General features: G+C 40.7%; 3 protein-coding genes across 4 annotated transcripts; all 3 read left to right on the top strand.

Annotated features, from left to right (window-relative positions):
• The first annotated feature begins 1,065 nt into the window (after positions 1-1,065).
• On the top strand, positions 1,066-20,047 carry LOC119488000 (nuclear factor 7, brain-like). 2 transcript variants are annotated; one of them, XM_037769133.1, is made up of 3 exons: positions 1,066-1,394; positions 1,504-2,661; positions 19,558-20,047. In XM_037769133.1, the coding sequence occupies exons 2-3, from the start codon at positions 1,521-1,523 to the stop codon at positions 19,803-19,805; spliced, it is 1,389 nt and encodes a 462-aa protein (XP_037625061.1). In that variant the 5' UTR covers positions 1,066-1,394; positions 1,504-1,520; the 3' UTR covers positions 19,806-20,047. The 2 variants fall into 2 exon arrangements, with proteins under 2 accessions (XP_037625061.1, XP_037625052.1); XM_037769124.1 differs by lacking the exon at positions 19,558-20,047 and having other exon boundaries at positions 1,504-3,043.
• Positions 5,760-9,855, top strand: LOC119488011 (nuclear factor 7, ovary-like). Its single transcript, XM_037769144.1, has 2 exons — positions 5,760-6,403; positions 7,857-9,855. Exon 2 carries the CDS (start codon positions 7,874-7,876, stop codon positions 9,260-9,262), a length of 1,389 nt encoding a protein of 462 aa, XP_037625072.1. The 5' UTR covers positions 5,760-6,403; positions 7,857-7,873; the 3' UTR covers positions 9,263-9,855.
• On the top strand, positions 13,373-16,097 carry LOC119488029 (nuclear factor 7, brain-like). The gene is made up of 2 exons (XM_037769183.1): positions 13,373-13,434; positions 14,553-16,097. Exon 2 carries the CDS (start codon positions 14,570-14,572, stop codon positions 15,953-15,955), a length of 1,386 nt encoding a protein of 461 aa, XP_037625111.1. The 5' UTR covers positions 13,373-13,434; positions 14,553-14,569; the 3' UTR covers positions 15,956-16,097.
• Positions 20,048-20,770: the final 723 nt, after the last annotated feature.

Here is a 20,770-nt window from a genome sequence, read left to right on the forward strand (position 1 = left end):
CCACTGAAGGTCTGTGTGACAGTGGAACAGAGCAGTTAAAGATAAAGAGCATGATTATATTCATGATGTTTATTTTTTCAAGTGGCAGTAGGCAGTATATTTTTGGCATCATTGGGCAAAAATTCCATAATAACCTTTCATTATATTGTAATTCAAGTGTTCTGAGAGAAAACTAGACTGCAGCACCTCCTCATGGCTCTGTTTTCAGGCTTTAAAATATCTGTCCCTTGACCGGAGTCTTTGACCAATCACAGGTCATTTCATGGAGAGAGCGATCCTATTGGCTGTGCTCCGGTCATGTGACCGGAACTTGGTGTTCCTTCACCAGATTTCACAATGGTGGCTGCGTTACAAAATTTTTCATTTTACAGCTAAACAGTACACTACAAGATGATTCTGAAAACATTTGAGGCGAGAAATAGGCATTAACGTAACAGAATATTGATTCATATTTGATCAGCTCTTAATGCTTGTTTTCCTCCGGTCTGAAATCTTTCAGATCCTGTAATATATATACAGTACACACACATGTATAAATATACAACACTTTATAATCAAATGAACATGTCTACCCTTTTCTAGACTAGGGTATATTTGATCCTAAATACAATCTATTTACTTTAAGTTGATAACGTCCGCCTCAGAAAACAAATAGCAAGAGTTGGGTATGGAAGTACTTTGCGTTCGAGGCGGAGTTACAAGGAGTATTAATAGATTCGCAAAAAAACAGTATGCGGTACAGTAACGGTGCCATCGTACTTTTCTTTCCAAAGGAGGATATACTTCCAATTTAGCAAAGCACCTCAAAGACAGACATCCAGACAATATTGTGTGTTTTAAATACTTGAAGGCTACATGCCACTGTTCTGCTTTGCAATGTTAATAGACGATTCTTATTGTTTATTACTTAAAGGCTACATGCCTCTGTTTTTTACAATATTCAAATGTTTTAATAAAAGGAGTGCGTGTTGAATTACATGGGATTTATTGTTTTTTTTACTGTGGTATCGAATTGGTATCGAGAATCGTGTAAATTCACTGGTATTGTTATTGACTACTAGATTTCTGGTACCGTGACATCCCTGCTGCACACTATCAGTCTACATATCCTACAATGAATCAGGACTTTAGATGAGACACTCCTCTGTGTGCAGCAACATTCAGCAGAGGAGATCTGACTAAAGCTCCACCCTCACCAGACTCACCCGAGACAAACCAGGAAACAGTTTGTTATTCTTCCTCATTAAAGAGAGTCACACAGACTGAAAACCAGACGATCAGATTCACCTTCAGAACAAATTAACAACTTCATCTGAGTGAGTTCATCTACAGGAGAGAAAAGTGGAAAACTACAACACTGCTGCTTCAACCTGCTGACGCTCCACACACTGAAGGTGAGTTTGACTAAAAACACGACTCAAAGTGAAAGTAAATGTCAGTGAAGCTAGTAGAGGAGGGAGGGGAGCCATGACTGACTGTACTTTCTGTCTGCTGTGTTTTCAGCTTCACTCAGAGACAAAATGGCTTCCAGATCAGAGGAGGATCTCTGCTGTCCGGTCTGTCATGACGTCTTTAGAGATCCTGTTGTCCTGTCATGTAGCCACAGCTTCTGTAAAGACTGTCTGAAGAGCTGGTGGAGAGAGAAACACACATGTGAGTGTCCAATTTGTAAGAGAAGATCTTCAAAGGCAGAACCACCTCGTAACCGGGTGTTAAAGAACCTGTGTGAGGCCTTCTTACAGGAGAGAGATCAGAGAGCTTCAGAGGCTCTCTGCAGTCTGCACTCTGAGAAACTCAAACTCTTCTGTCTGGACCATCAGCAGCCAGTGTGTCACATCTGCAGAGATTCAGAAAAACACACCAACCACAGTTTCAGACCCATCGATGAAGCTGCACGACAACACAAGAAGGAACTTCAGGAAACTCTGGAGCCCTTAAAGGAGAAGTTCAAGGTTTTTGAACAAGTTAAAGTGAAGTCTGATCAAACAGCAAAACACATGAAGGTCCAGGCCCGACGCACAGAGAGGAAGATTAAGGAGCAGTTTAAGAAGCTTCACCAGTTTCTAGAAGAGGAAGAGGAGGCCAGGATCTCTGCTCTGAGGGAGGAAGAGGAGCAGAAGAGTCAGATGATGAAGGAGAAGATGGAGGCTCTGAGCAGAGAGATAGCAGCTCTTTCAGACACCGTCAGAGCCACAGAGGAGGAGCTGAGAGCTGAAGACGTCTCATTCCTGCACAACTACAAGGCTGCAGTGGAAAGAGTCCAGCAGCGCCCCCTGCTGGAGGATCCACAGCTGCTCTCAGGAGCTCTGATAGATGAGGCCAAACACCTGGGCAACCTGACCTTCAACATCTGGAACAAGATGAAGGAGATGGTCTCCTACACTCCTCTGATTCTGGATCCAAACACTGCTTATCCAGAACTCATCCTGTCTGAAGATCTGACCAGTGTGAGAGGAGGAAAGAAACAGCAGCTTCCTGATAATCCAGAGAGGTTTGATGCAGCCTGGTCTGTCCTGGGCTCTGAGGGCTTTAACTCTGGGACTCACAGCTGGGATGTCGAGGTTGGAGACAGTACATGCTGGTTACTGGGTGTGTCAGCAGAGTCTGTCCAGAGGAAGGGACTCATGCAGTCTGGATTATGGAGAATACAGTTCTATGAAGGTAAATACTCAGCAGAGACAACATTAGATCCATCCACTGATCTCAGAGTCCAGAAGAAGCTCCAGAGGATCAGAGTGAATCTGGACTGGAACAGAGGAAAGCTGTCGTTCTCTGATCTTGATACTAACACACACATACACACCTTCACACACACTTTCACTGAGAAGCTGTTTCCATACATTTGGGCTGTGGATAAAGTGAATATATTACCACTGAAGGTCTGTGTGACAGTGGAACAGAGCAGTTAAAGATAAAGAGCATGATCATATTTATATTAATGATGTTTATTTCTTAAGGGGGAAACTCTCTGAATTTAAGCTGCACCTGTCCTCCTGCTGACTCATTATTCCAAAGATATGTTTATTTTTGTTTCAGGTATTGTTTTATTTTATTTTTATTATTTAGTTTGACAATCTGCTTTTTGTTTCTGTTGTCGACCTTTATTAAATTACATTACATTCATTTAGCTGACACTTTTATCCAAAGTGACTTACAATAAGTGCTTTCAACCATATGGATACAACCCAAAAATTGCAATAATTATTCATTACATCATCTTAATTAAATATGCTAAACTGCTTCAAGTGCTATATTTAAAAACAGTAAGAGAGAAAGAAAGAGTGTTTTGTTTTTGTAAAATAATTTCACTCAGTATCTCTGATTTTTCTGTTTGGTTCGTTTACACTTTTCTTTTTTTATTGATACTGTGTCATTTTACTGTAAATTGTTGTTCATTTTGATTATTTTGACTTGTGTGTGTGGAGCCATGAAGACCAGCAAAGACTTTGTAGAAGTTGATGAGATCCAAATAAAGAAAAAATAATCAGTTTATCAATAACTGCATGTTTGAGCAGCCAATCATTGTTCACCAACAAACTTTATTTTAAATTGTAGTCCAGATTATTCCAAATTATTCAAAACATTAAAATCAATGTTTAATTACATGAAATGTTAACAATTTATACAATATATGTAATCATCCAAAAATATATGTACAATTCTCTATTTGATGCAACAACCAGTTCAGGTGACATTTTCCAAACATAAGAAAGCCGGAGGAGCAGCAGCCCGCATGGACAAAACCACATATAGACTTTTCTTGATGAATTGTATTTAGAAGAGATATTTTTAGACATGTTTTTACTGTTGATATACTCGTTTCTAGTTCACTTTAACACGACTCGTTCTCAATGAGAACTCTTAACGCAGTGAGCAACAAACAGGACAGAATGGGATGACCAGGTAGGTGGGTGGTTGAGGCGTGGCCCTGCTCCCAAACCAAAGGCCCAGTTCCAATCTGGACCCTACACCCTCCGGATCTCCGTTTGTAGTCACACTCACAGCTAAATGAAGCACCTTCTTTAAGGTGGAGGATATAAATGCATTGGCAATCTTTGGGACTAACTTCCCTCTCTAAAGCAAGGAAATAAAAAAAAAATATCAGAATCAGAAATACTTTATTGATCCCCGGGGCGAGATTGAGTTATGTTTTGCTCCCATTCTAGATACATACAGTATATAGTATAACAAGAGTGCAAATAATGATTAAAAATATGGTCTATCATTAGGTGCATATATATATATATATATATATATACATATATACAATATACAACAATTTATAATCAAATGAACATGTCTACCATTTTCTAGACTAGACAAGGGTATATTTGATCCTAAATACAATATACAATATTTACTTGGGGCTGTTTGTGGTTACTGCTTTCGGCTCGGGGACTGTGACTAAGATTCTTCGATTTGGCTCTCAGGCGTTGTCTCTTGGAATTTAGTCTGCTGGTAGGATCATTGGCTTCCCCAGGCGGGCCTGGGTACTGACGGGCGGCGCGACGTGAACGCTGATCCATTGCCATCCCCAGACTTTGACTCTCTGGAACAGGTGCTCACGGAAGACCTCGCAAAGCTGGACCAGTACTGCAAAACCTGGTGCCTAAAACCAAGCCCCGCTAAAACAGTCTCCAGTGTATTCCACCTCAACAACGCAAAAGCTGCTTCAGAGCTAAATATCCCACTCAGCGGACTTAAGCTGAAGCACGCCCTCAACCCAACTTACCTGGGAGTGACGCTTGACAGGACCCTATCCTTCAAGGAACACCTGAAAGGAACGGCAGCTAAGGTGAAGACTAGAAACAACCTGCTCTGTAAGCTCGCTGGCTCAAAATGGGGGGCAGCAGCCCCCACATTGCGCACCTCGGCACTGGCCCTTGCTTACTCTGCAGCCGAATACTGTGCCCCTGTTTGGTCCAGGTCATCCCATACACACCATGTGGACACCCAGCTCAACACAACCATGCGAATCATAAGCGGGACTATTCGTTCAACACCACTCCTCTGGCTCCCTGTCCTATCCAATATAACCCCCCCACATATCCGGCGAGTAGCATCTACTCAAAGGATGCTTCAAAAGGTCGAAGACTCTCCCCATCTACCAATCCATGCAGACATCTTCAACCCACCCACTGCCCGTCTTCCATCTAGACGACCGATATGGAAGAATACCCCACCAGCCGACTTCACCACCCAATCAGCTTGGGAAAAGGAATGGGAGTCCAAGGATGTCCCAAACAAACATCTGGTGTCAGACCCCACCCAACAGGTCCCTGGCACCAACCTGCCAAGGATACAGTGGTCAACTCTTAATAGATTCAGGTCCGGACATGGCCCCTGCTTGGCCAGCCTTCACAAATGGGGCAGCAGCCCAAGCCCATTGTGTGCCTGTGTAGAGGTGCAAACAACGGAACACATCATTAAGGCTTGCCCGCTCCACAGTCTAAAAGGAGGGTTAGTCACCCTCCATACAGCAGACCAGGAGGCAACTGCATGGCTCAAGGACTTTGCATTCGCTAAATAAAAAATATACAATATTTACTTTAAGTTGATAACGTCTGTATGACGATAAAGTAGAACAAATTAAATGTCTCTCTTAGTTTGAGCAGTTTAAGAGTAAATGTTTGTAACGGTAGTCACATGGAACTTACATTGGAGCATGTTCCATGATGTACAAAAAACAGCGTTGCACTTAGTCAGTAAGAGCAGCTGGTTAAGTCATCATCCATGTAGACTTGCTATTGGAGGGTTTATAACCCACTTCCACTCCCCGCTAATTGGTTTGGGGTGGCACTTAATATGGCGGACCCTCCACCTGAACGAAGTGGAAGTGGTTAAGGAGAGGGTGTAAGAGATGTTTTGGAATTGGGCCTAAGTTAACTTGTTAACTTCATTAAGGGGTGCCATGAATATAAGAAAGGGGGACAATGGAACATTTTAGGATTATTTTTTTCTCTACCTTCGATTAAACCAAATAATCAACTCACCATGGATCCAGAACTGTAGATCCATCCTTCTGATTCAGGAGATGATCTGTTTGGAAGTGATTGTTCTCATAAACATAATTGTTGCAACATCCTGCTGCACACTATCAGTCTACATGTCCTGCAATGAATCAGGACTTTAGATGAGTCACTCCTCTGTGTGCAGCAACATTCAGCAGAGGAGATCTGACTAAAGCTCCACCCTCACCAGACTCACCTGATAAACCAGACAAACCAGGAAACAGTTTGTTATTCATCCTCACTAAAGAGAGTCACACAGACTGAAAACCAGACGATCAGATTCACCTTCAGAACAAACTAACAACTTCATCTGAGTGAGTTCATCTACAGGAGAGAAAAGTGGAAAACTACAACACTGCTGCTTCAACCTGCTGATGCTCCACACACTGAAGGTGAGTTTGACTAAAAACACGACTCAAAGTGAAAGTAAATGTCAGTGAAGCATGTAGAGGAGGGAGCTGTGGTCAAGCCAGCCGGTACGTTGTTTTGGGGGTGCTTGTATATCCTAGGCATTATGGTAAGAGCGTGTGAGAACTGATTTCAAAATAAAAGCACCGTTCTGATGAACGTGATAGGCCTTCAAAATAAAAGCACCGTTCTGATGAACGTGATAGGTCTTCAAAATAAAAGCACCGTTGTGATGAACGTGATAGGACATTTCAGATTCATTCAAGAGGTCAGCCAGTCTGTCAATAACAAATAAATGAATGAATAAAATGATTAAATAACTAATAAATAAATAAGTAAAAAATAAATGAAACAAAATGAATACATATGAAATACTAAATGAAATGAATGATAATTTAAAAAGAAAAACAACCACCTCCAAAATGTAGGTCAGAGAAAAATCGTATTCCAATTGTGTAAATACTTAGTCAAACTTAATAAAACATTTACAAAGACTGATCTAACCTCTAAATTACAGTATACAACCTCACACAGTGCCTAATTTAACTTGAGATAGATAGAATTGATAAAAGGAAACTGTCCACTATCACAGACTAATTTCACCTCATAATAATAGTAGACCACCTCAGGGAATATTATGACAATCTGATGTAGAATTTCAAAATTAAAGCCCTTTAAAATCCCATAAATGGGCAATATTCCCTCTAAATTCAGATTTGAATTATAAGGAAATTATACACTATCATGGACCAATTTCACTTCAGGATGACAGTAGACCACCTCAGAGTGTCACTCAGAGAACATTAGTAGATTCTGATGTAGAATTTCAAAATTAAAGCCCTTTAAAAATCTCATATATGATGTACATCTTCCCTCTAAATTCAGATTGGGAATTTTACATCATAATGTCCTGATAGTGACGGAGTGATACTCTAAGGTGGTCTACTATTATTCTGTTGTGAAATTAGTTTGTGATAGTTGGTCGTGTCCTTTTAATTCTGATCTGAACTTAGAGGGAAGATAGCCCACATATAAGATTTTTAAAGGGCTTTAATTTCGAAAGACAATTTCCCTTTAATTCTAATCTGAATTTATTTAATCATTAATTTATTTATTTATTATTGACAGACTGACTGACCACTTGAATGAATCTGAATGTCCCATCACGTTCATCAGAATGGTGCTTTTATTTTGAAGGTCTATCACGTTCATCAGAACAGTGCTTTTATTTTGAAGGCATATCACGTTCATCAGAACAGTGCTTTTATTTTGAAATCAATTCCTACGCCCTCTTACCGTAATGCCTTGGATATACACGTACCGCAAAACAACGTGGGGGCTGGTTTGACTGTGTTTTTCGAAGTGGAGGCTGGCTTGACCGCAGTAGGAGTGAGGGGAGCCATGACTGACTGAACTTTCTGTCTGCTGTGTTTTCAGCTTCACTCAGGGACAACATGGCTTCCAGATCAGAGGAGGATCTCTGCTGTCCGGTCTGTCATGACGTCTTTAGAGATCCTGTTCTTCTGTCATGTAGCCACAGCTTCTGTAAAGACTGTCTGAAGAGCTGGTGGAGAGAGAAACAAACATGCGAGTGTCCAGTTTGTAAGAGAAGATCTTCAAAGCCTGAACCACCTTCTATGCGGGTGTTAAAGAACCTGTGTGAGGCCTTCTTACAGAAGAGAGATCAGAGAGCTTCAGAGGCTCTCTGCAGTCTGCACTCTGAGAAACTCAAACTCTTCTGTCTGGACCATCAGCAGCCAGTGTGTGTCGTCTGCAGAGATTCAAACAAACACACCAACCACAGATTCAGACCCATCGATGAAGCTGCACGACAACACAAGAAGGAACTTCAGGAAACTCTGGAGCCCTTAAAGGAGAAGTTAAAGGTTTTTGAACAAGTTAAAGTGAAGTCTGATCAAACAGCAGAACACATGAAGGTCCAGGCCCGGAGCACAGAGAGGAAGATTAAGGAGCAGTTTAAGAAGCTTCACCAGTTTCTAGAAGAGGAAGAGGAGGCCAGGATCTCTGCTCTGAGGGAGGAAGAGGAGCAGAAGAGTCAGATGATGAAGGAGAAGATGGAGGCTCTGAGCAGAGAGATAGCAGCTCTTTCAGACACACTCAGAGCCACAGAGGAGGAGCTGAGAGCTGAAGACCTCTCATTCCTGCACAACTACAAGGCTGCAGTGGAAAGAGTCCAGCAGCGCCCCCTGCTGGAAGATCCACAGCTGCTCTCAGGAGCTCTGATAGACGAGGCCAAACACCTGGGCAACCTGACCTTCAACATCTGGAACAAGATGAAGGAGGTGGTCTCCTACACTCCTCTGATTCTGGATCCAAACACTGCTTATCCATCATTCATCCTGTCTGAAGATCTGACCAGTGTGAGAGGAGGAGAGGAACAGCAGCTTCCTGATAATCCAGAGAGGTTTGATGAATACATCTCTGTCCTGGGCTCTGAGGGCTTTAACTCTGGGACTCGCAGCTGGGATGTCGAGGTTGGAGACAGTACATTCTGGTCTCTGGGTGTGTTAGCAGAGTCTGTCCAGAGGAAGGGATTCATACAGTCTGGATTATGGATAATAGAGTTCTATGAAGGTAAATACTCAGCATGGTCACCACCAGATCCACCCACTGATCTCAGATTCCGAAAGAAGCTCCAGAGGATCAGAGTGAATCTGGACTGGAACAGAGGAAAGCTGTCGTTCTCTGATCCTGATACTAACACACACATACACACCTTCACACACACTTTCACTGAGAAGCTGTTTCCATACATATTCACTGGTGATAAACTGAATATATTACCATTGAAGGTTTGTGTGACAGTGGAACAGAGCAGTTAAAGATAAAGAGCATGATCATATTTATATTAATGATGTTTATTTCTTAAGGGGGAAACTCTCTGAATTTAAGCTGCACCTGTCCTCCTGCTGACTCATTATTCCAAAGATATGTATATTTTTGTTTCAGGTATTGTTTTATTATGTTTTTATTTTATTTCTATTAACAATCTGCTTTTTGTTTCTGTTGTCGACCTTTATTAAATTACATTACATTCATTTAGCTGACACTTTTATCCAAAGTGACTTACAATAAGTGCATTCAACCATATGGATACAACCCAAAAATTTCAATAATTATACAATTACATCATCTTAATTAAATATGCTAAACTGCTTCAAGTGCTACATTTAGAAACAATAAGAGAGAAAGAAAGAGGGTTTTGTTTTTGTAAAATAATTTCACTCAGTATCTCTGATCTTTCTGTTTGGTTCGTTTACACTTTTCTTTTTTTATTGATACTGTGTCATTTTACTGTAAATTGTTGTTCATTTTGATTATTTTGACTTGTGTGTGTGGAGCCATGAAGACCAGCAAAGACTTTGTAGAAGTTGATGAGATCCAAATAAAGAAAAAATAATCAGTTTATCAATAACTGCATGTTTGAGCAGCCAATCATTGTTCACCAACAAACTTTATTTTAAATTGTAGTCCAGATTATTCCAAATTATTCAAAACATTAATATCAATGTTTAATTACATGAAATGTTAACAACTTATACAATATATGTAATCATCCAAACATATATGTACAATTCTCTATTTGATGCAACAACCAGTTCAGGTGACATTTTCCAAACAGGGAGAAAGCCGGAGGAGCAGCAGCCCGCATGGACAAAACCAAATATAGACTTTTCTTGATGAATTTCATTTAGAAGAGATATTTTTAGACATGTTTTTACTGTTGATATACTCGTTTCTAGTTCACTTTAACACGACTCGTTCTCAATGAGAACTCTTAACGCAGTGAGCAACAAACAGGACAGAATGGGATGACCAGGTAGGTGGGTGGTTGAGGCGTGGCCCTGCTCCCAAACCAAAGGCCCAGTTCCAATCTGGACCCTACACCCTCCGGATCTCCGTTTGTAGTCACACTCACAGCTAAATGAAGCACCTTCTTCAAGGTGGAGGATATAAATGCAGTGGCAAGCTTTGGGACTAACTTCCCTCTCTAAAGCAAGGAAATAAAAAAAATATATCAGAATCAGAAATCCTTTATTGATCCCCGGGGCGAGATTGAGTTATGTTTTAATCCCATTCTAGATACATACAGCATATAGTATAACAAGAGTGCAAATAATGATGAAAAATAGGGTCTATCATTAGGTGCATATATATATATATATATATATATATATATATATACAGTATATACACTATACAATATACAACACTTTATAATTAAATGAACATGTCTACCATTTGCTAGACTAGACAAGGGTATATTTGATCCTAAATACAATATACAAATTTACTTTAAGTTTATAAAATCTGTATGACAATAAAGTAGAATAAATTAAATGTCTCTCTTAGTTGGAGCAGTTTAAGAGTAAATGTTTGTAACGGTAGTCACATGGAACTTACATTGGAGCATGTTCCATGACGGACAATAAACAGCGTTGCACTTAGTCAGTAAGAGCAGCTGGTTAAGTCGGCATCCATGTAGACTTGCTATTGGAGGGTTTATAACCCACTTCCACTCCCCGCTAATTGGTTTGGGGTGGCACTTAATACGGCGGACCCTCTACGTGAACGAAGTGGAAGTGGTTAAGGAGAGGGTGTAGGGGTTTGGAATTGGGCCTAAGTTAACTTGTTAACTTTATTAAAGGGACTGTTTGTATATTCTTACACATATAAATCACTGGGGTCGTCGTCCCATGCGCGCTCGTCGCATATGCGCGCTCGCGTGTGGCTACGCTGTTCAGACTCAGACTCTAACACAAACTACACGGAAGCACCAAAACCGCAAAGTTATATCTAGTGAAGCCCGTCTTGCAAAACAGTGTTGGCCGCGGTCGGAGGACGCGGGGGAGACCGTAGCTTTGGTCTCGGGGGCTGGAGTTTCGGCTGTACTCTGCTCCGCAGCGAGAAACGTTATCGTCTCCAACCGGGTGCCGGTGTCTCCCTGTTTCCACAGGCCGCGGTCGGGAGGCTGAAGCAGGAAAAGCCAACACTAGGATCAGCAGTGATTCATGGAGAGACCTTCGTCTGGTCAGCTAACATTACTGCCAAGCAGGTGAAATATAGAGTGATATTGTGCTTTTAGCTGACGTGTGTCGCCTCACTGTTTTGAGCGATGCTCGTTCATGTCTATGTAGAGCGAGCACAAGCGTGAACCCGACGCTGACCTTCATTGACTTAACGGTCACAGGTGTCGCTGTTAATAAGCATCTCTGATTCTTACAAACAGTCCCTTTAAGGCAGTGGTTCCCAAACTTTTTTCTGTCAAGCCCCCCTTTGATGATATAGGAACATTGTAAACCCCCCCACCGCACCCGACCCCACCCACCCCAAATGGGTCGTACCTTCTTTGTTTTGAATTAATTGCATTATAATATATGAACTCTATAAAATATTTATATTTTTTTCTAGAATAAGTACATATCACTTCACTTTTCCACTTCAAAGTTTATTGTTCAATTTGTTTTACTGAAAATAAAATAGCAATAATAAAATCAATTTCCAAAAAGATTGGACTTTAGGTTGCTTTCAGACATATTAATTGCATTACATTCTATTTATATTATATATATATAATTCTATCTATATATATATAGTATTAATTGCTCTCAGTGAACCTCCCCCTGAATAAATAAAGGTAAAAAAATAAATAAAAAAAATTAACTCCTCCGCTATTGTGTGAGGCTTTTTGCATCGGGCGACTCTATAGGCTACTTTGTAGGAAGCGAGTTGTGCTTTCACAGGGACAGATGCAGCTTTTACAAAGTGACTCTGCAGGGCATGACAGTTTTCCAGTTTCTTTTTGAAAAACTCAAGGTGCTTGTTCACATGATCGGGGTGGTGGGTTTCCAAGTGTCTTTTCAATTTAGTGGGCTTCATACTGTCTGCCGCCAGTATTTTAAGACACACAACAGACTGGGGTCTCTCTTCTTGGCCGACCATAGTGCTTGTAAAGCCCAGGGACAGATATGCCTCGTTATATTTTCTTGCTTTTACCTTCTTTTGTGCCGTTGTTGTGGTGGTCGCATCGCCTGTTACAGCTGTAACAGACTTGCCATCTGATTTGCGCTTTATACCAGTCACAAATCTGTCCATCTTGGTACATCGCTTACTTCCTATCTCTTATCTTTTTCTCTTTCTCTTTCTGTGTCGCTCTGTGTCTTTCTCGCTCTCTTTGTGTCGCTGTGTGTGTCTCTCTCTCTCTCTCTCTGGTTTTGCCGCTAGTCGGTCTGTAACATGAGCCGCTCTGGGGGACGTGGTTGGAACACAGTGCATGTCACGTCGGTTCCGCTTGATTTCTTTTTATTTTATTTTTATTTCTTAGCTGCAACCATATGATATAGTGCCCTATCTTTACAACTTGTTTGCAATTGTATTCGTTATAATTTCATTTTACATTGTTTTACTGGTGTATGTGTGTGTGTGTGTGTGTGATGGTGATGAAGCTGCGCCCCTCCCCTGTAGTTCCACTGCGCCCCCCACTTTGGGAACCACTGCTTTAAGGGGTGCCATGAATATAAGAAAGGGGGACTATGGAACATTTTAGGAATATTTTTTTTCTCTACCTTCGATTAAACCGAATAATCAACTCACCATGGATCCAGAAGTGTAGATCCATCCTTCTGATTCAGGAGATGATCTTTTTGGAAGCGATTCTTCTCATTAACATAACTGTTGCAACAGCCTGCTGCACACTATCAGTCTACATGTCCTGCAATGAATCAGGACTTTAGATGAGTCACTCCTCTGTGTGCAGAAACATTCAGCAGAGGAAGTCTGACTAAAGCTCCACTCTCACCAGACTCACCCGAGAAACCAGGAAACAGTTTGTTATTCTTCCTCATTAAAGAGAGTCACACAGACTGAAAACCAGACGACCAGATTCACCTTCAGAACAAACTAACAACTTCATCTGAGTGAGTTCATCTACAGAGAGAAGAGTGGAAAACTACAACACTGCTGCTTCAACCTGCTGACGCTCCACACACTGAAGGTGAGTTTGACTAAAAACATGACTCAAAGTGAAAGTAAATGTCAGTGAAGCTAGTAGAGGAGGGAGCTGTGGTCAAGCCAGCCGCTACGTTGTTTTGGGGGTGCTTGTATATCCTAGGCATTACGGTAAGAGCGTGTAAGAACTGATTTCAAAATAAAAGCACCGTTCTGATGAACGTGATAGGCCTTCAAAATAAAAGCACCGTTGTGATGAACGTGATAGGACATTTCAGATTCATTCAAGAAGTCAGTCAGTCTGTCAATAACAAATAAATGAATGAATAAAATGATTGAACAAATAAATACATAAGTAAAAAATAAATGAAACAAAATGAATACATATGAAATACTAAATGAAATGAATGATAATTTAAAAAGAAAAACAACCACCTCCAAAATGCAGGTCAGAGAAATATCTTATTCCAATTGTATAAATACTTAGTCAAACTTAATATTAAATAATACATTTACAAAGACTGATCTAAACTTCTAAATTGCAGTTTACCACCTCACACAGTGCCTAATTTCACTTGAGATAAATAGAATTGATAAAATGAAACTGTCCACTATCACGGACCAATGTCACCTTGGGATGACAGTAGACCACCTCAGAGTGTCACTCAGAGAATATTAGTAGATTCTGATGTAGAATTTCAAAATTAAAGCCCTTTAAAAATCTTACATGTGGGCTATCTTCCCTCTAAATTCAGATCAGAATTAAAAGGACCCGACCAACTACCACAAACTAATTTCACAACAGAATAATAGTAGACCACCTTAGAGTACCACTTTGTCACTATCGGGACATTATGATGTAGAATTCCAGTCTTAATTTACAGGGAAGATAGCTCATATATGAGATTATAATGAATCTGAATGGCCCATCACGTTCATCACAACGGTGCTTTTATTTTGAAGGCACATCATGTTCATCAGAACGGTGCTTTTATTTTGAAATCAATTCCTACGCCCTCTTACCGTAATGCCTAGGATATACACGTACCGGAAAACAACTTGGGGGCTGGCTTGACTGTGTTTTTCAAAGTGGAGGCTGGCTTGACCGCAGTAGGAGGGAGGGGAGCCATGACTGACTGAACTTTCTGTCTGCTGTGTTTTCAGCTTCACTCAGAGACTAAATGGCTTCCAGATCAGAGGAGGATCTCTGCTGTCCGGTCTGTCATGACGTCTTTAGAGATCCTGTTCTCCTGTCATGTAGCCACAGCTTCTGTAAAGACTGTCTGAAGAGCTGGTGGAGAGAGAAAGTAACATGCGAGTGTCCAGTTTGTAAGAGAAGATCTTCAAAAGATGAACCACCTTGTAACTTGGCCTTAAAGAACCTGTGTGAGACCTTCTTACAGGAGAGAGATCAGAGAGCTTCAGAGGCTCTCTGCAGTCTGCACTCTGAGAAACTCAAACTCTTCTGTCTGGACCATCAGCAGCCAGTGTGTGTCGTCTGCAGAGATTCAGAAAAACACACCAACCACAGAATCAGACCCATCGATGAAGCTGCACGACAATACAAGAAGGAACTTCAGGAAACTCTGGAGCCCTTAAAGGAGAAGTTAAAGGTTTTTGAACAGGTTAAAGTGAAGTCTGATCAAACAGCAGAACACATGAAGGTCCAGGCCCGACGCACAGAGAGGAAGATTAAGGAGCAGTTTAAGAAGCTTCACCAGTTTCTAGAAGATGAAGAGGAGGCCAGGATCTCTGCTCTGAGGGAGGAAGAGGAGCAGAAGAGTCAGATGATGAAGGAGAAGATGGAGGCTCTGAGCAGAGAGATAGCAGCTCTTTCAGACACAATCAGAGCCACAGAGGAGGAGCTGAGAGCTGAAGACGTCTCATTCCTGCACAACTACAAGGCTGCAGTGGAAAGAGTCCAGCAGCGCCCCCTGCTGGAGGATCCACAGCTGCTCTCAGGAGCTCTGATAGACGAGGCCAAACACCTGGGCAACCTGACCTTCAACATCTGGAACAAGATGAAGGAGATGGTCTCCTACACTCCTCTGATTCTGGATCCAAACACTGCTGGTCCAAAACTCATCCTGTCTGAAGATCTGACCAGTGTGAGAGGAGGAGACAAACAGCAGCTTCCTGATAATCCAGAGAGGTTTGATGAACACATCTCTGTCCTGGGCTCTGAGGGCTTTAACTCTGGGACTCACAGCTGGGATGTCGAGTTTGGAGACAGTACAGGCTGGTTACTGGGTGTGTCAGCAGAGTCTGCCCAGAGGAAGGGAGGCAAATGGTCTGGATTATGGGGAATAGTGTTCTGTGAAGGTAAATACACAGCATGGTCACCAGCTCCACTCATTGATCTCAGAGTCCAGAAGAAGCTCCAGAGGATCAGAGTGAATCTGGACTGGAACAGAGGAAAGCTGTCGTTCTCTGATCTTGATACTAACACACACATACACACCTTCACACACACTTTCACTGAGAAGCTGTTTCCATTCATTCTCACTGCTGGTCAACTGAATATATTACCACTGAAGGTCTGTGTGACAGTGGAACAGAGCAGTTAAAGATAAAGAGCATGATCATATTTATATTAATGATGTTTATTTCTTAAGGGGAAAACTCTCTGAATTTAAGCTGCACCTGTCCTCCTGCTGACTCATTATTCCAAAGATATGTTTATTTTTTTTTCAGGTATTGTTTTATTATTTTTTATTTTCTTTTTATTATTTAGTTTGACAATCTGCTTTTTGTTTCTGTTGTCGACCTTTATTAAATTACATTACATTCATTTAGCTGATACTTTTATCCAAAGTGACTTACAATAAGTGCATTCAACCATATGGATACAACCCAAAAATTTCAATAATTATGCAATTACATCATCTTAATTAAATATGCTAAACTGCTTCAAGTGCTACATTTAGAAACAATAAGAGAGAAAGAAAGAGGGTTTTGTTTTTGTAAAATAATTTCACTCAGTATCTCTGATCTTTCTGTTTGGTTCGTTTACACTTTTCTTTTTTTATCGATACTGTCTTATTTTACTGTAAATTGTTGTTCATTTTGATTATTTTGACTTGTGTGTGTGGAGCCATGAAGACCAGCAAAGACTTTGTAGAAGTTGATGAGATCCAAATAAAGAAAAAAGAATCAGTTTATCAATAACTGCATGTTTGAGCAGCCAATCATTGTTCACCAACAAACTTTATTTTAAATTGTAGTCCAGATTATTCCAAATTATTCCAAACATTAAAATCAATGTTTAATTACATGAAATGTTAACAATTTATACAATATATGTAAACATCCAAAAATATATGTACAATTCTCTATTTGATGCAACAACCAGTTCAGGTGACATTTTCCAAACAAGGAGAAAGCCGGAGGAGCAGCAGCCCGCATGGACAAAACCACATATAGACTTTTCTTGATGAATTTTATTTAGAAGAGATATTTTTAGACATGTTTTTACTGTTGATATACTCGTTTCTAGTTCACTTTAACACGACTCGTTCTCAATGAGAACTCTTAACGCAGTGAGCAACAAACAGGACAGAATGGGATGACCAGGTAGGTGGGTGGTTGAGGCGTGGCCCTGCTCCCAAACCAAAGGCCCAGTTCCAATCTGGACCCTACACCCTCCAGATCTCCGTCTGTAGTCACACTCACAGCTAAATGAAGCACCTTCTTTAAGGTGGAGGATATAAATGCAGTGGCCAGCTTTGGGACTAACTTCCCTCTCTAAAGCAAGGAAATAAAATAAAAAAATCAGAATCAGAAATACTTTATTGATCCCCGGGGCGAGATTGAGTTATGTTTTGCTCCCATTTTTGATACATACAGTATATAGTATAACAAGAGTGCAAATAATGATGAAAAATAGGGTCTATCATTAGGTGCATATATATATATATACAGTATAAACACTATACAATATACAACACTTTATAATCAAATGAACATGTCTACCATTTTCTAGACTAGACAAGGATATATATGATCCTAAATACAATATACAATATTTACTTTAAGTTGATAACGTCTGTATGACAATACAGTGTGTGTCTCTCTCTTTCTCTCTGGTTTCGCCACTAGTCGGTCTGTAACATGAGCCGCTCTGGGGGGCGTGGTTGGAACACAGTGCATGTCACGTCGGTTGTGCTTGATTTCTTTTCATTTTATTTTTATTTCTTAGGTGCAACCATATGATATAGTGCCCTATCTTTACAACTTGTTTGCAATTGTATTCGTTATTATTTCATTTTATATTGTTTTACCGGTGTATATGTGTGTGTGTCTTTGTGTGTGTCTGTGTGTGTTGGTGATGAAGCCGCGCCCCCCCGTAGTTCCACTGCGCCCCCCTTAGGGGGCGCACCCCCCACTTTTTGAACCACTGCTTTAAGGGGTGCCATGAATATAAGAAAGGGGGACTATGGAACATTTTAGGAATATTTTTTTCTCTACCTTCGATTAAACCGAATAATCAACTCACCATGGATCCAGAACTGTAGATCCATCCTTCTGATTCAGGCGATGATCTGTTTGGAAGCGATTCTTCTCATAAACATAACTGTTGCAACAGCCTGCTGCACACTATCAGTCTACATGTCCTGCAATGAATCAGGACTTTAGATGAGACACACCTCTGTGTGCAGAAACATTCAGCAGAGGAAGTCTGACTAAAGCTCCACCCTCACCGGACTCACCTGATAAACCAGACAAACCAGGAAACAGTTTGTTATTCTTCCTCACTAAAGAGAGTCACACAGACTGAAAACCAGACGATCAGATTCACTTTCAGAACAAACTAACAACTTCATCTGAGTGAGTTCATCTACAGGAGAGAAAAGTGGAAAACTACAACACTGCTGCTTCAACCTGCTGACGCTCCACACACTGAAGGTGAGTTTGACTAAAATCACGACTCAAAGTGAAAGTAAATGTCAGTGAAGCTAGTAGAGGAGGGAGGGGAGCCATGACTGACTGTACTTTCTGTCTGCTGTGTTTTCAGCTTCACTCAGAGACTAAATGGCTTCCAGATCAGAGGAGGATCACTGCTGTACGGTCTGTCATGACGTCTTTAGAGATCCTGTTGTTCTGTCATGTAGCCACAGCTTCTGTAAAGACTGTCTGAAGAACTGGTGGAGAGAGAAGCAGACACGCGAGTGTCCAATTTGTAAGAGAAGATCTTCAATGGACCCACCTTATAACCTGGCCTTAAAGAACCTGTGTGAGGCCTTCTTACAGGAGAGAGATCAGAGAGCTTCAGAGGCTCTCTGCAGTCTGCACTCTGAGAAACTCAAACTCTTCTGTCTGGACCATCAGCAGCCAGTGTGTCACATCTGCAGAGATTCAGAAAAACACACCAATCACAGAATCAGACCCATCGATGAAGCTGCACGACAACGCAAGAAGAAACTTCAGGAAACTCTGGAGCCCTTAAAGGAGAAGTTAAAGGTTTTTGAACAAGTTAAAGTGAAGTCTGATCAAACAGCAGAACACATGAAGGTCCAGGCCCGGAGCACAGAGAGGAAGATTAAGGAGCAGTTTAAGAAGATACACCAGTTTCTAGAAGAGGAAGAGGAGGCCAGGATCTCTGCACTGAGGGAGGAAGAGGAGCAGAAGAGTCAGATGATGAAGGAGAAGATGGAGGCTCTGAGCAGAGAGATAGCAGCTCTTTCAGACACAATCAGAGTCACAGAGGAGGAGCTGAGAGCTGAAGACGTCTCATTCCTGCACAACTACAAGGCTGCAGTGGAAAGAGTCCAGCAGCGCCCCCTGCTGGAGGATCCACAGCTGCTCTCAGGAGCTCTGATAGACGAGGCCAAACACCTGGGCAACCTGACCTTCAACATCTGGAACAAGATGAAGGAGATGGTCTCCTACACTCCTCTGATTCTGGATCCAAACACTGCTCATCCAAATCTCATCCTGTCTGAAGATCTGACCAGTGTGAGACGAGGAGAGGAACAGCAGTTTCCTGATAATCCAGAGAGGTTTGATACACACATGTTTGTCCTGGGCTCTAAGGGCTTTAACTCTGGGACTCACAGCTGGGATGTCGATGTTGGAGACAGTACAAAGTGGACAGTGGGTGTGTTAGCAGAGTCTGTCCGGAGGAAGGAAAGGATACGGTGTCGAATATGGAGAATACAGTTCTATGGAGGTAAATACTCAGCACGGTCACTACCAGATCCCCCCATTGATCTTGTAGTCCAGAAGGAGTTCAAGAGGATCAGAGTGAATCTGGACTGGAACAGAGGAAAGCTGTCATTCTCTGATCCTGATACTAACACACACATACACACCATCACACGCGCTTTCACTGAGAAGCTGTTTCCATACATTGGCACTGGGGATGAAGTGAATATGTCACCACTGAAGGTCTGTGGGACAGTGGAACAGAGCAGTTAAAGATAAAGAGCATGATCATTTCTATAAACTCGAAAAAAAAGATTATTATTATTAAGGATTATTTCTCTGTTGTTACAATGCTAATTGGCATGCATTTGTGGGATGAACAGCACAGCTGATTATGTTGGTAGCGCCCAAGTAAAATGTGCCCAAATTCTCTGCCAATGCTAAACGTATTCTCCTGTTGGTATTGACTCTTGTTGTGAGTGGGACCCTACACCCTCCGGCTATCCGCAGTAGAAAAATAAATGATAAATATATATATATATATATATATATATATATAATGTGAAATTTTAGAATATTGAAATTCTGAATATATGGAATGAATTCCTGTATATATTGAATGAAATCCTGAATATATTGAATTAAATCCTGAATATATTGAATGAATTCCTGTATATATTGAATGAAATCCTGAATATATTGAATGAATTCCTGTATATATTGAATGAAATCCTGAATATATTGAATGAAATCCTGAATATATGGAATTAAATCCTGAATATATTGAATGAAATCCTGAATATATTGAATTAAATCCTGAATATATTGATTGAATTCCTGTATATATTGAATGAAATCCTGAATATATTGAATGAAATCCTGAATATATTGAATGAATTCCTGAATATATTGAATGAATTCCTGTATATATTGAATTAAATCCTGAATATATTGAATGAATTCCTGTATATATTGAATGAAATCCTGAATATATTGAATGAATTCCTGAATATATGGAATTAAATCCTGAATATATTGAATGAAATCCTGAATATATTGAATTAAATCCTGAATATATTGAATTCAATTCTGAATATATTGAATGAAATCCTGAATATAGTGAATGAAATCCTGAATATATTGAATTAAATCCTGAATATATTGAATGAATTCCTGTATATATTGAATGAAATCCTGAATATATTGAATGAATTCCTGTATATATTGAATGAAATCCT

The sequence above is a fragment of the Sebastes umbrosus genome, chromosome 1 (assembly GCF_015220745.1).
Source record: "Sebastes umbrosus isolate fSebUmb1 chromosome 1, fSebUmb1.pri, whole genome shotgun sequence".
In the NCBI taxonomy this organism is placed as follows: domain Eukaryota; kingdom Metazoa; phylum Chordata; class Actinopteri; order Perciformes; family Sebastidae; genus Sebastes; species Sebastes umbrosus.